Here is a 14,555-nt window from a genome sequence, read left to right on the forward strand (position 1 = left end):
TTTACTGGAATGATTTAGTCAACCTCTTGTAACATGCTTTCAAATGTCTTTTATAGTCCCTGGAGTAAAAATCTATGGTTGTGCTTTACCCCCAACTGGTTCTGAAGGATCAGAGGTATTGTATAAGTTAATTAATATTCTCTTCTCATTGTAATTTTCAATATAGAAATGGGATGCTTTGTATTTTTAAAAAAGAATCCACTTTAAAAATATGCTTTCAATCAATCACAAAAGTTGTACTAAATGCATTCTATGTGCTTGTTAAGATTATTGTATAGTAACACATTAATTATAAGTGACCTTATCTAACTACTTTAGCTCATTGCATCACAGCTGGGAAACAGAAAATATGAAAAATACATTACTGTGTTACCAAAATAGAGGACAGTTCTTGCACTGATACACCTTCATGTGTTCTTCTAATACATTTTTTTTTTTAGGTTTTTGCAAGACAAATGGGGTTAAGTGGCTTGCCCAAGGCCACACAGCTAGGTAATTATTAAGTGTCTGAGACCAGATATGAACCCAGGTACTCCTGACTCCAGGGCGGGTGCTTTATCCACTGCGCCACCTAGCTGCCCCTCTAATATATCTTTCAATATACTTCCTTACTTTGTTCTGGGCACTATCCTCCAGGAACTACATAAATGTACCATAGAAAGTCTTTGTTACTAAAGAGTTTATTGCCAAACACAGGAAGTTAAAAACATAAAAAACAGAAATATCTGTCACATGAAGCAATATGTGGTAAATGCCTTCAAATACTGTAGAAAGTATAGAAGTGGGGCGGCTAGGTGGCGCAGTGGATAAAGCACCGGCCCTGGAGTCAGGAGTACCTGGGTTCAAATCTGGTCTCAGACAGTTAATAATTACCTAGCTGTGTGGCCTTGGGCAAGCCACTTAACCCTATTTGCCTTGCAAAACCTAAAAAAAAAAAAAAAAAAAGTATAGAGTTCAAGGAGGAACAACTTTGACCTGAGGTAATCAGAAAAGGCATTATAAAAAAATATATCATTTAATCTGGACTTTAAAGGATAAAAAGAGTTTCAATAAGTAGTATAGTTGGGAGTGGGCTATTAATTATAGAAAGTGATCAGTACAAAGACATGGGATGGGAACAATGTATATTTTGAGGGAAAATAAATAGGACAGTTTGACCTTAATATAGTGTTCATATGTGAGAGTTAATTAGGACCATGTCAAAGTTTTGAATACCAGACTTAGGAGTTTGGAATTTATACTTAAAGGAGGGAGCCATTAAAATTTCTTTAGCAGGGGGCAGCTAGGTGACGCAGTGGATAGAACACTGGTCCTGGAGTGAGGACTTAATATTCTTTCTAAAAGATATGTGATATACTTTGAATAGTAATTCAGGTACTGAGTATACACCACAAGGAGATTAATCCATCCTCAGTCACTTAAGAATTACCTAGCTGTGTGGCCTTGGGCAAGCCACTTAACCACATTGCCTTGCAAAAAAAAAACAAACTAAAAAATTTCTTTAGCAGAAGAGCATTATATTTAAAATGATGATAGAGCAAGATTAATTGAGTAGCACCATGAATTAAGTAGCAAAATTAATAAGAGGGGAGAGAATCTTGTATTATCACAATAGTCAAATTAGAAAGCTCTTATAGTTAGTTGACTCATAGGAAGTTATGAGAGTCTCATTAAGGTTGATAGTAGATTTGAAAGAATTCTGGAAGAAGTAACAGAGAGATCTTTGATATTAGATAGGAAAGGGAGGGAAACCTGAAAAAAAAGGAAGCAAATAAAGACAACCTAGTTTTCTAGCTCAGGTGTTAAAGGGAATTGGGGTGCCATTAAAAGTTTAGGAAAGTCAAGGAGAACTGGTTTGGAGGAGGGGATAGGTAGACTATATAATAAGTTCACTGTATATGTGATAAATTTGAAATGCTAGCAGGGCATTGACATGAAAAAGTCCAGTAGGCATTTGAAATTGTAGGACTAGGGCTTGGACCAGAGATCAGAGATGGAGATAGAAGTAATTTATATTGAGGATCATGTGGGAGAGGTGATAGCATTGTGGGAGAGTGCAAAATGAGATAAGGCACATTTCAGTCTTGTGTTTATAATTCTTGGATATTTTTTACCTAAATGTTCTGCTGGAACTTTTTATTCTGCATTAAAAAACACTAAATTTGCCTTCTCTTTTCTTCCCCGTAGCTAATTCCTGAGTTGAATGTTTCTCCCCTGTTTATGTTAGTGTATCACATTCACTTAGGTATCCCATTTGAAATCTTGAAGTAATCATCCAGTCTTCTCTCCTGTTTCATAACTAGTCAGTTACCAAGCGCTCTCTCTCTCTCTCTCTCTCTCTCTGGGTGTGGAGCAAGGCAGTGGAGTTAAATGACTTGTTCAAGGTCACACACAGCTAGGTAATTATTAAGTGTCTGAGGCCGAATTTGAACTCAGGTACTCCTGACTCTATGGCTGTTGCTCTATCCACTGCGCCACCTAGCCACCCCACATTTGGTAGATCTTAAAGATATATATCAATGTTGATATCTTTATTAATAAGAAAAGATTTGGAGTGAGTTAGGTTATTTATAATAATAATAGTTTTATATACACACCATAGTGTGTACTTAGTATTTACTGTTTGAAATAAGATTATTTAGTCATTTGTCATAGATTTAATATTGTCCTTTAATAAATCACTTTTTTAAAACAATTTTTTAGAATTAATTATTGCATCTGTAAGTAATCTCAGGTTACTATATATTGATTCACCTTATTTCTTCGATTATTTTTTGCAGGATGATGATGATGATGATGATGATTATCTGCCAGATAATGTGACCTTTGCACCCAAAGACATAACACCAGTGGATTTCACTCCTAAAGACAATGTTCATGGACTTGCTTATAAGGGCTTAGATCCACAGAAAGCATTATTTGGGATTTCAGTGGAGCACTTTAATCTTTTCAGTGATGTATCTGAGGGGACCAGCAATCTTCTTGGAAGCATTAGACCAAATAGTGGAAGAAAACTTGGGATTTCAGGACAGGTTAAAGCATTACTAGTTTATAAATATTGAGTCATTACAAATGGTTATACTTTCTTAAATGTACTTAACAAATAGGTGTTTTCTGGGGATGACTGCTTCATTATAATTGTTTTTGTTGAGAAATCTAATTTTACCTTAAAAAAACTTCAAAACAGAATTGACTTCATTCTCACTGTATTTTTTGACATGTAGGTATATGTGATATTTATGAAATACCTTAGACAGATTTGTCCATGGTAAAAGAACAACTCTATTCAAAGTCAAACCAAATTTGAATATAATATGTGGTTGCTTTAACTTCCTCATTTATAAACTGAAAGTCGACCCGTGTATCAGTTTGCTTCTCAAACCAAAGGGAAGGGGACAAGTTATTCTCTTTAAAGATAATCTGCCATTGCCAATCACAAGTCTTCTTATCTTAATCAGAGATTAAGGTATATAATTACCCTAATCAGAGGTTAGAGTATATATTCAACACATATACTTTTTATGCCTTTTATGATATGTTTATCATTTCTTGATTATTCTTCTATGCCTTTTTTTCTAATTTCCTTAATTATTAGCTAGGTGGATTTTTTCTTGCATACATCTTTTCTGTAATTTATATGTTACCACAGTTAGGAAGGCACAGAATAGTTGTGCTGTGGCAAAACAAGCAAGACAACAGTGGTTGCCAGGCATCCTATTAAAAAACCCAAAATTCCTTTAGGTTGAGGCTTCTACCTCTAGCACTTGCCATATATAACAAGGACAAGCAGGGCTTGTCTTCTAGGCTGGCTTATTTTGTTGGGACTGTTGAATTTATCATCCTAAAGGACTTGGGGAGAAAGGGAGACATTTTTTAACAGCACAGCAGTACAGCTGCAGGAGTTTGAGTATGTTTCTTTGTGTATTTGTACTGATATTCCCTTGTGCTATGTGGAAGTTTTGTGTGCTGTCAACTTGACCATAGTAGGTACCAGAGTGGTGGTAGTGAATTTGTGCCACAAGGTTAGTTAATGCTTCATCTTTGGCAACATCTGAACCATTCCTTAATTTTGGATGTACCTGGATTAAGGGTTGTAATCTATCACCTGAATCTGTGAAAGGGTCACAGTTAGCCTGGGTATCTGTTAAGGCCAGTTAAGATTGGCCTTGTGAAGGACAGGAAAAAAGTCTTTCATCTAAATCTTTTTTGTTCCTCATCTCTTAACTGTGCTATACCTAACCTTGCATTGTAAGATCACTTTTCTGATATTGAATAGGGGTGTCTTTCAAGTTCAGTATCAAGAGTTTTAACCTAGCTCTACATGTTGTATATTTCTTATTCCTCCTTTGTTTTTGATAGTTGGTCTATAGTTAGTTAGGAGTTTGGGGGGGGGGTGACAAAATGTGTATGTGTGTGTGTGTGTGTGTGTAAGTGATTCATTGGCTCCTGTTTATGTTCTCACAATATTTAATTCTCTTACTTGGTTAAATAAAAGTAGTAGTAAAATACCTGCAATTAAATTTTTCATATTGCATTTCATCTTTTAATGTAGATGTATCTCATATTTCTCTTCATCAAACTTTTAATCTTTTGCCTTCTAAGGCTTTTGGTGTAGGTGCTTTGGAAGAAGAAGATGATGATATCTATGCAACAGAAACATTGTCTAAGTATGATACCATTTTGAAGGATGAGGAACCTGGGGATGGACTCTATGGTTGGACAGCACCCAAGCAATATAAAAGCAGGAAAGGTAATTTATTAAGAGATAACAACTTTTAGTATAGATACTTAAGATAAGTAACATTGTCATTTTATGTATACTTTTATTATCTTATTATTCATAAATTAATCATAAATAAAACAGACTGGGATTATAGGTTGTAAAGGGTGAAGAGCTGGAAGTAAAGGGACTAAGGTGAGACTGGAAGAACTAAAGTAGAATAGGATAGAGACAGGACAGGGGCCAGGGCCTGAGGCAAGTATGTGCAGTGCTGCCAGTGGATCTGGAATCAAGTGAGTAACCTAGAACATGTATTGATTTGGAAGGTCACTAGTTAGAACTAAGTACTAAGCATTACTAGGCAAGGGAAATGGAGAGTAGATATAAGTCATTAACAGCAAAAAGTGCCTGAATAATGGAGACATTTAACGTTTTTCTCTTTTAACATGTACTTTAAAGACCTCAGTTCTAGATTTTTTTATATGGTTCCTGTTGAAGGGGAAGAAAATCAGTTTTAGTGTGGTTTACCCAGAACTTGTGAGAGAGAATAGTTAATTAGTAGTAGTTGGCAAAAGAAGACTAAAAGGGGGAAAATAGGTTCTTGAAGGCTGATCTTTTTTTTTTTTGCACTTATCAAGATTTTATTTATTTTGAGTTTTACAATTTTTCCCTTAATCTTACTTCCCTCCCCCACCCCCCATGGAAGGCAATTTGTTAGTCTTTACATTGTTTCCATGGTATACATTGATCCAAATTGAGTGTGATGAGAGATAAATCATATCCTTAAGGAAGAAATATAAAGTATAAGAGATAGCAAGATTAGACAATAAGATATCAGGTTTGTTTTTTTTTCTAAATTTAAGGTAATAGTCCTTGTTCTTTGTTCAAACTCCACATTTGTTTCTCTGGATACAGATGGTATTCTCCATTGCAGAGAGTCCCAAAATGTTCCTGATTGTTGTATTGATGGAATGAGCAAGTCCATCAAGGTTGATCATTGCCCCCATGTTGCTGTTAGGGTGTACAGTGCTTTTCTGGTTCTGCTCATCTCACTCAGCATCAGTTCATGCAAATCCCTCCATGCTTCCCTGAATTCCCATCCCTCCTGGTTTCTAATAGAACAATAGTGTTCTATGACATATATATTGGTACCACAGTTTGCTAAGCCATTCCTCAATTGAAAGACATTTACTTAATTTCCAATTCTTTGCTTCCACAAACAGGGCTGCTATGATTATTTTTTTACAAATGATGTTTTTACCCTTTTTCATCATCTCTTCAGGGTATAGACCCAGTAATGGTATTTCTGGATCAAAGGGTATGTACATTTTTGTTGCCCTTTGGGTGTAATTCCAAATTTCTCTCCAGAAAGGTTGGATGAATTCACAGATCCATCAACACAATGTAATAGTGTCCCAGATTTCCCACATCCCTTCCAACAATGATCATTATGCTTTCTTGTCATATTGGCCAGTCATAGATGTGTGAGGTGGTACCTCAGAGAATCTTTAATTTTCATTTCTGTAATAAGTAATGATTTCAATTTTTCATATGACTAAGAATTGCTTTGATCTCCTCATCTGTAAATTGTCTTTGCATATCCTTTGACCATTTGTCAATTGGGGAATGGCTTTTTTTTTTTCAGTATGACTCAGTTATCTGTATATTTTAGAAATGAGTACTTTGTCAGAAACATTAGTTGTAAGGATTGTTTCCCAGTTTACTACATTTCTTTTGATCTTGGTTACAGTGGTTTTGTCTGTGCAAAGCTTTTTAATTTAATGTAATCGAAATCATTTAGTTTGTTTTTGGTGATGTTCTCCATCTCTTCCTTAGTCATAAACTGCTCCCCTTTCCATAGATCTGACGGGTAAACTATTCCTTGATCTTCCAATTTGCTTATAGTATTGTTTTTGATTTCTAAATCCTGTATCCATTTGAATCTTAGCTTGGTATAGGGTGTTTGGTGTTGGCCTAATCTAAGTTTCTTCCATACTAACTTCCAATTTTTCTAGCAGTTTTTATCAAAGAGAGTCTTTATCCCAGTAGCTGGACTCTTTGGTTTATCAAACAGCAGATTACTATAATCATTTCCAGCTATCACACCTAGTCTATTTCACTGGTCCACCACTCTATTTCTTAGCCAATACCAGACAGTTTTGATGACTGATGCTTTATAATATAATTTTAGATCAGGTGGGGCTAAAGCCCTCTTCTTTTGCACATTTTTTCATTAAATCCCTGGAAGTTCTTGACTTTATATTTCTCCATATGAATTTACTTACAACTTTATCTAACTCATTAAAGTAATTTTTTGGAATTTTGATTGGTAGGGCACTAAACAGGTAGTTTAGTTTTGGTAGAATTGTCATTTTTATTATATTAGATCTAATTATCCATGAGCAGTTGATGTTTGCCCAGTTATTTAAATCTGATTTAATTTGTGTGAGAAGTGTTTTATAATTGTTTTCAAAAAGTTTCTGAGTCTGCCTTGGCAAATAGACTCCCAGGTATTTTATATTGTCTGAGGTTACTTTGAATGGTATTTCTCTTTCTAGCTCTTCCTGCTGTATCTTGCTATTCATATATATATAGAAAAGTTGAGGATTTATGAGGGTTTATTTTATCTCCTGCAACTTTGCTAAAATTGCTAATTGTTTCCAGTAATATTTTGGATGATTTCTTGGGATTCTCTAGGTATACCATCATGTCATCTGCAAAGAGTGAGAGTTTTGTTTCTTCTTAAAGGCCGCAGTTTTTCTACTTTCATCTCCAAGAGTTAAATAACCCTAAAAATCTTGAGAAATCATGCCCATTTTACAGTCTTAGACTCTTAGAGTTGGGAGGAAGCTTATACATCATTCAAAGTTCTACCTAATACTTAAATTTTCTCTGATAAATCCCAGATAAATGATCATCTAGTCTGCCAGACCATTTTGTATGAGGAAGCCCACTGTTTCAAGAGGCAGCCCATTTTATTTTCACACGTTCTAGCTTTTAAGAAAGTCTCCCTTGTATTTAGCTCAAATCTGCCTCCCTTACTTATTTAATTATTTAAACAAAATTATTGTGGCCTCCTTATTACTCTTCTCTAGGCCATACACCATAAATTCTTTCAACTATTACAGAATGTACTTTCTTCCCTATTTGGGAATACTAAACCTAGGTATATCTAGTGGTACCTCCATTCTCTGAAATTATCTTATTTTACCCCACAGCTATCAATTTATCCTTGTCTGTTTTAGGATATCTTTGGTGAATGTATAAAAAACTTAAAGAATTGTTCTTGTTTCCCTAGTTAAATTAGCAGTACCTTTAGGGTATGGACTGTGTCTTCCTCTTCTATCCTAGTACTGAGCATACAATGGATGATCAGTGAGTTATTTTTTTCAGTTAGTAGTCTCAGAATCTATGTGGTAGTTTGCCTTTATGAATATAAAGGGCATGATTTCATGGGAAATGTTGATAATATCATGGTGTCATTTTATTAACTGTTAAATATCTCAGTGTATCCCTATTAGAAATTGGAATATTTATAAGTAATGCCTGATTCCATCCATTTTCACAGTTATAAATAATTCCTGATTCCATCCATTTTTTTTTAGATTTTTTTTTTCAAAGCAATGGGGTTAAGTGGCTTGCCCAAGGCCACACGGCTAGGTATCTGAGGTTGGATTTGAACCCAGGTACTCCTGACTCCAAGGCCGGTGCTCTATCCACTGCACCACCTAGCTGCCCTGATTCCATCCATTTTCACAGTTTAAGGCTAATAAATGTATTCTGACTCTTTTGAATAAGCTTGGCTATCTTATGGAAGTTTTTTTAAAAAATTTATTGAAAAACAAATTTGCATAGCTTTTAACTTATGATGTTAGTCATTAAATTAAAAGAGATTTTATAACAGGGCTCTTTAACCTTGTTTGTGTCATGTACTCCTTTGCCAGTCTAGAGAAACTTATGGTCCCCTTTTCAGAATAGTATTTGTAATTGTACAAAATAAAATGCATAATATTACAAAAAGAAACCAAGGTTTTTTCCTCACCCAAATTCATTTTTCCCCTTATTTTAGACTAACTCATATGAGTTTGTTTTGCACCTGTATGTTATTGCACTTTCTAATCAAAGGGAGATAGGATGGTACAGTTTGGAGAATATTGGCTTTTGTCTCAATGCAGGTTCAAATTCTTACTTAAATCGTTGAACTTCTCTGGGTCTCAGTTTTTTCATCTGGAGAATGTAGGAGTTGAATTAGATATCCCTTTAGGTCCTTTCTAACTCTTAATTCTATGATTCTGTGAACCTTTGAGTTTATATCCACATATAAATGTTTGAAATGCTTATAGTTCCTTCCATTCAAAGAATATAATTAAATTCTTTATCATTATCTTGTTAGAATTTCATTTGAGGAGGTAAAAGTACCTTTTATTCTTTTCTATGTTTAGTTTGCAGGAGATTTTGGTTTTATTACATTATCTTTGGATAGTTGCTAGGAAACTCCTAGGTAGTCCTTATGGTGTTTTTTTAAATCTATTTTTGGTATTGACTATTTCAAACTGATAATTACTTTTTAAAACTAACTATTGTGCTCTTGATTGTAGAGATCTTTTATTCAGATCTTATTTTATGTGCTTATTTACTTAGGAAACTAATATTTTATGAACCACATAGTATAAGTTTTAATACGTCATTGTTTTGGTTGACTTTTCAACTATGTAGAAACAGAGACCTATGTCCTGAATAGTGTACTTAAATTAGGGTGGTGTAGGGCTGTGCCACCCAGGCACTGAGTCAACAAAGGTGTGAAGGATGGATTTATGCTCTACTTCTTTTGTAACTTTCATTATTAAATACTTTGTCTTGTTTTTAAATGATGTATAATTTAAATGAAAGGTACACTGTTGTAAAAAGCATAGTTTTTCTTTAAAATTAATTTTCATTTTTTAATATTTAAATATTTATTATTTTGTACTATTAAATATTGAAAAATAATTTTCTTTAAAATTAATAACATTTACTTTGCAGAATCAGACAAAGATATCCAGTATGTTGGCAAAATTTTGGATGGATTTTCCCTGGCATCTAAACCTTTATCTTCTAAGAAAGTAAGCAGAAAATTTTTTCCTTATTAATTTTTCTTTTAAAATTTGTTCTGTTTTAATGTAAACCAAGGTTGGCAAATTACAGTTCACAAGCAAAGGCCTGCTGTGTCTTTTTTTGTAAGGCTGTGAGTTAAGAATTATTTTTACATTTTAAAATACAGTAAACATTTTTTACTAAATACCTAAAGCTGTTGGAAAATGTTAAAAATGTTAAAAAAAAGTTTTAGCTCTCAACCCCCTCAGGCTTTGGTTTAGACTGTAGGGGAAGATTATTGGAAAAACAAATTGGAAAAATTCTCAAATTTCCTCACTTTCAGAAAATAGTAAATTCAAAATTAAGTTTTTAGTAAATCAATGAATCATCATTTAGTGAAATTATAGCCTATTTTACAATCAGTAAACCATAGACATTCTTCATATTTAAAGCAACTAATTAACTGACCTTTAACAGAAACCCTAAATGTTTTGAAACATTACTTAATTTGGTTGCTTTTTCTATTGAAAGAGAAGGGAAGGAGACAGGATCTGGGATTTCATTGATATGAGTAATTCCAAGTGACTAATTTTTAGGCCTAGGGAGTTGCCTAGTACATTGAGAGGTTAAATGATTTCCCCAGGGTCACCCAGCAAGTAGGTGCCAGAGGCAGGATGCAAGCCCAAGATCCTCTTTCTACTATACTTCGATGATATCTCTTGTTCTAAGAAAAATATTTTAGAAATGAACTGAACTTCATATTGATTTAGCTTTGGGGGCAACATCATCATCATCATCATCATAATGATTATTGATATATTTCATTTGACCCTCACAAAACCCAGTGGAATCTGATTTCATAGGTATTTAATCCCTATTTTACAAATAAAGTAAGTTTCAAAGGAGTGAAAGGATCAAGTTTCAGATAAGTTAAAAGAGCCATGCTCAAACCCAGCATCCTTCCAGTCATGAAGCAAGGAGTCTGAAGAAAAGGAATTCTGATTCACTTCCTGGCCAACCTTGAAAAAATTCTCTTCATAGCTTTTAAACTTAAAACCTATCCTTTATCATCTCAAGTGGGTAGGCAAATGAATTAGAGAGCCTTCATTAATTGCTTTTACTTCCAGATAGAAAAATGGAGTGTGGAGGTGGTCTTAGAAGAGGCTAATGAAAAATATATTGTAAAATTTGGCATTCAAAAATGAAAGAACGCAATGGTTATAGATTGATGTATATCATAGATGCTTTTTTTTTTTTTTAGATTTTTCAAGGCAATGGGGTGAAGTGGCTTGCCCAAGGCCACATGGCTAGGTAATCATTAAGTGTCTGAGGTCGGATTTGAACCCAGGTACTCCTGACTACAAGGCCGGTGCTATATTCACTCCACCACCTAGCCACCCCATAGATATTTTCAAGAAGAGATTTTAAAGGTGCTGGACAGGACAGGTACCCAAATGACATCCCCTAGAATGAAACTAACACTTTAAAATATTTTAGTGATTCTTACTGTCTTTTACAGAAGTCATTTTATCACTTTCTCCATAGGACCCTCTCATATATTATCAAAAAGAACAGAAGTAGTTAAATCCATTTAATATCACAGTTGTTATTGATGCAGTATGTATCATTCTGTTCCTGTAGTCCAAAATACTTTAGATAAAAATAGAAAATCAAGAAGTTCACATTCTATCTAGTAAGGAAAGACTATACATATGGAAAAGTTCTGCTTTGGTATGTCTTCTTTAGTGTAATTTCCATTGATAAAATCATATTCTTTGATATTGAACCTTTTGACTTCTAGTTTTGTTGTACTTGCAGAGGCATCTGATAGCTTGTTCAACCACAAAGGTTGCCCACTCTGGGTGATATCTGTAGAACCCAGGCTGGAAGAAAGACTGATTGTCTAGAAGCCATTGCTAGCCCTGGGCTCTTGTGTCTAAAATCTAAGGGAAAGTAGAGGTTGAGATGGTGGCAGTGGCTTGACTTACTTGGTTCATATAATCTCTAGTTTTCCTATCAAGGAATCTTGGTAGTTCTACTAGAAGGGAAGTAAATTTCCATGATTATTTTTCTGAAACCACTGTGGTTTATCACACTGCATGATTTTCCTACCTCTGTGATCAGTTCTTCTCAGTCTCCTTTGCTCATTTATCATCCATGGCATTCCTACTAACTGTGGGTGAACTCTGAGGCTCTGACTTGCTCCCTTTTCTTCTCCCTATACTGTCTATTACTTGGTGATCTCATCAGCTTTCATTGGTTTAATTGTTGTCTGTATGCCTTTGATGCTTAGATCTATATATCTCTCCCTAAACTATTACTAGGTTCTGGTCCTGCATCATCAACTTCCTATTAGACACTTTAGATGGGATCAATGTCTCACATTTAGAATTTATTATCTTTTCCAAACTTCCATATTACCATTGAGAGCACCACTATCCTAGTGATTTGCAACTTTGGAATCATCTTTGTTGACTACACTGTTAGTTGCCCATAGCTACCTCCACCACATCTCTTAGATATGTCACTTTCTCTGCATTTATATAATAACTACCACTCTGCTTCAAGGTCTCATCACCTATCACCTGGGCTGTTGTGATATTTGGTTTTCCAACTTTAAATCTCTCTCTCCACTGGAATTCATCCCATATGTTGCTGTCAAAGTGTTCCTAAGTTGAAAGTCTGACCACTTCAGCTTTCTCTTCAATAACCCCTAATGATTTCCTATTATTTGTAGGATCAGCTGCAGTCTTCCCAAAGCAAAACATCTTTCCCTGACCAGCAAATCCTTATGTGTATTGTCCCCTTCTCTAATGTATGCCTATTGAAGTATTTCATATTTCCATCTCCAGCATACTTTTCCACACATAGTAAACTCTTAATAAATGCTGTTTGTGTAAATGTTTAGGTTTTCCTGTGGGTGATAATAAATCAAATTTCCAATCCATAAGAAAAACACAACTTCTCCAAAGTTTCTTTGTAATGAAAAAAAAAGAATGAAAAGACTTGATTATAATATAGAGAAAATGCTGTTGTCTTGAGTGATTTTTGAGTTGAGTTAAATTTTTCTGGTGAACAGAATTGGACAAAAGTAGGTGAAACATGGGTTAAAGTGAGTGACTTCAACAGCTCTGGATTTATTATCTTATTAGTATGAGTATCCATTGGTTACTAGAAAAAATTATGAAGATAACTAGAATTGGAACAGCCCTCAGAGATCTTCTTTCAACTCCTTATTTGAAACACAAATCAAATCCCCATTACAACATCCTTGATAAATGATCACTGGACTTCTACATGAAGACCTTAATAGCTCTCAAGGTCAGCTTCAGGTCATTTCCTTAATCTTCTGTTTACAGTTCAAATAGCACACTTTCTTTAAATTTGTTAAGAACTTTTCTCTAGAGGGGGCCAGAGAAAGCAAATTATCACTTGGTGATATAATACTATCCTTTGTTCAAAACTATCTATGTAGGTTATATAGTTTTAAAACTTTGCTAGTTTTAAAGTTGAGATTTTATATGGTTCAACTTGTAAGTAGTTTAAAATCTTGTGGGAAGATAAGTTAGGGTAAAAGTGAACTCTTTACAATTATATATATGATTAGGCAAAAAACAATATTGTTAGTGGTTAGTAATTAATTTATTGTATTATGCCTTGGTTATTGCATTAGGATCTAGCAGAATTTCACAAATATCTGAATTTTAGTTTTTTATTTTGAAGCAAAGAATTCAGTCATTTATATGGAAATGATGAAAAAATAAAACAGTTCATTAAAATCTAAAATTGAAGTTCAAAACAATAATAAAAATTTAAAAGAATAGTTAGTTTAGCCTTGTTATACATTATGGCCCAAATTTGGCAAGTCATCTAAAAAACAGAACGAGAGAGAGAGAGAGAGAGAGAGAGAGAGAGAGAGAGAGAGAGTGTGTGTGTGTGTATCCCAAATATATAACTGAAATTTTTAAAGAAACTACATTTTAAGTTAAGAAGAAAATGAATAAATGTCAGTGTTTGTTAAACATAGAAAACTAGAAAACTAATTTTATCTGAATTAAAATAAGCCATAAATTGCTGTTTTTTTGCACAGGGAACCTAATGAATCAAATTCTGCATATAAAATGATCTCATTGATTTCATTGCTTCTTCCATTTGTACAGGTTACAATCCAACCATCATTTCATATATTGTGTATTTTTTGTAAATATTCTTATATAGTCCTATATATAAATGCTCCTGGTTGTGGGATAGGGTGGTGGAGCAAGGGAAAATATATTGAAGATAACAAGATAGCTGTCTATGAACTGTCCACTGTCTCTCATTCTTGTTATTGGCTGGCTTCTTCATCTGATTAAATGTGTTTTCTGTGTTACTTCTTGTAAACTAGTCATCCTTGGTAATATACCTCAATTTATTCACAATCATTTTTTGTCTTGCCATTGTTTTTTGGATTATTTGCAATTCTGATCCTTCTTAAATCTTGGTGTGCCAAGATTTGTAGCCACAGATCCTCACTGGGAAAATATTGATATTTAAATATTTGACTTTTCACAATAATGAGAAGCTTAGAAATATTGAGTACACTACAGTTTCCTCAGTGCAATTCAGCTTGACCTTTTCCCCTATAATTCTGAACCCAGTTTATTGTCACTCGGATGTACTTATCAAGGAAAGTCAACAAGACAGTCCCTGTCCTCAAGAAGCTCACCATCTATTTGAAGAAACAACACACACACACACACACACACACACACACACACAC

The 14,555-nt window shown here is 34.1% G+C and overlaps 1 protein-coding gene across 2 annotated transcripts in view; it reads left to right on the top strand.

Moving 5' to 3' along the window:
• The window catches only part of GPATCH1 (G-patch domain containing 1), a 59,554-nt gene that overhangs the window by 16,931 nt on the left and 28,068 nt on the right, over window positions 1–14,555 (top strand). For both annotated transcript variants that reach the window (XM_074211485.1, XM_074211486.1), the window contains exons 6-9: window positions 57–115; window positions 2,781–3,032; window positions 4,603–4,750; window positions 9,743–9,822. In XM_074211485.1, the coding sequence (XP_074067586.1) occupies window positions 57–115; window positions 2,781–3,032; window positions 4,603–4,750; window positions 9,743–9,822 (539 nt within the window). The remainder of the gene's footprint in view (window positions 1–56; window positions 116–2,780; window positions 3,033–4,602; window positions 4,751–9,742; window positions 9,823–14,555) is intronic.

This window comes from Macrotis lagotis, chromosome 1, assembly GCF_037893015.1.
Source record: "Macrotis lagotis isolate mMagLag1 chromosome 1, bilby.v1.9.chrom.fasta, whole genome shotgun sequence".
NCBI classification, from domain to species: domain Eukaryota; kingdom Metazoa; phylum Chordata; class Mammalia; order Peramelemorphia; family Peramelidae; genus Macrotis; species Macrotis lagotis.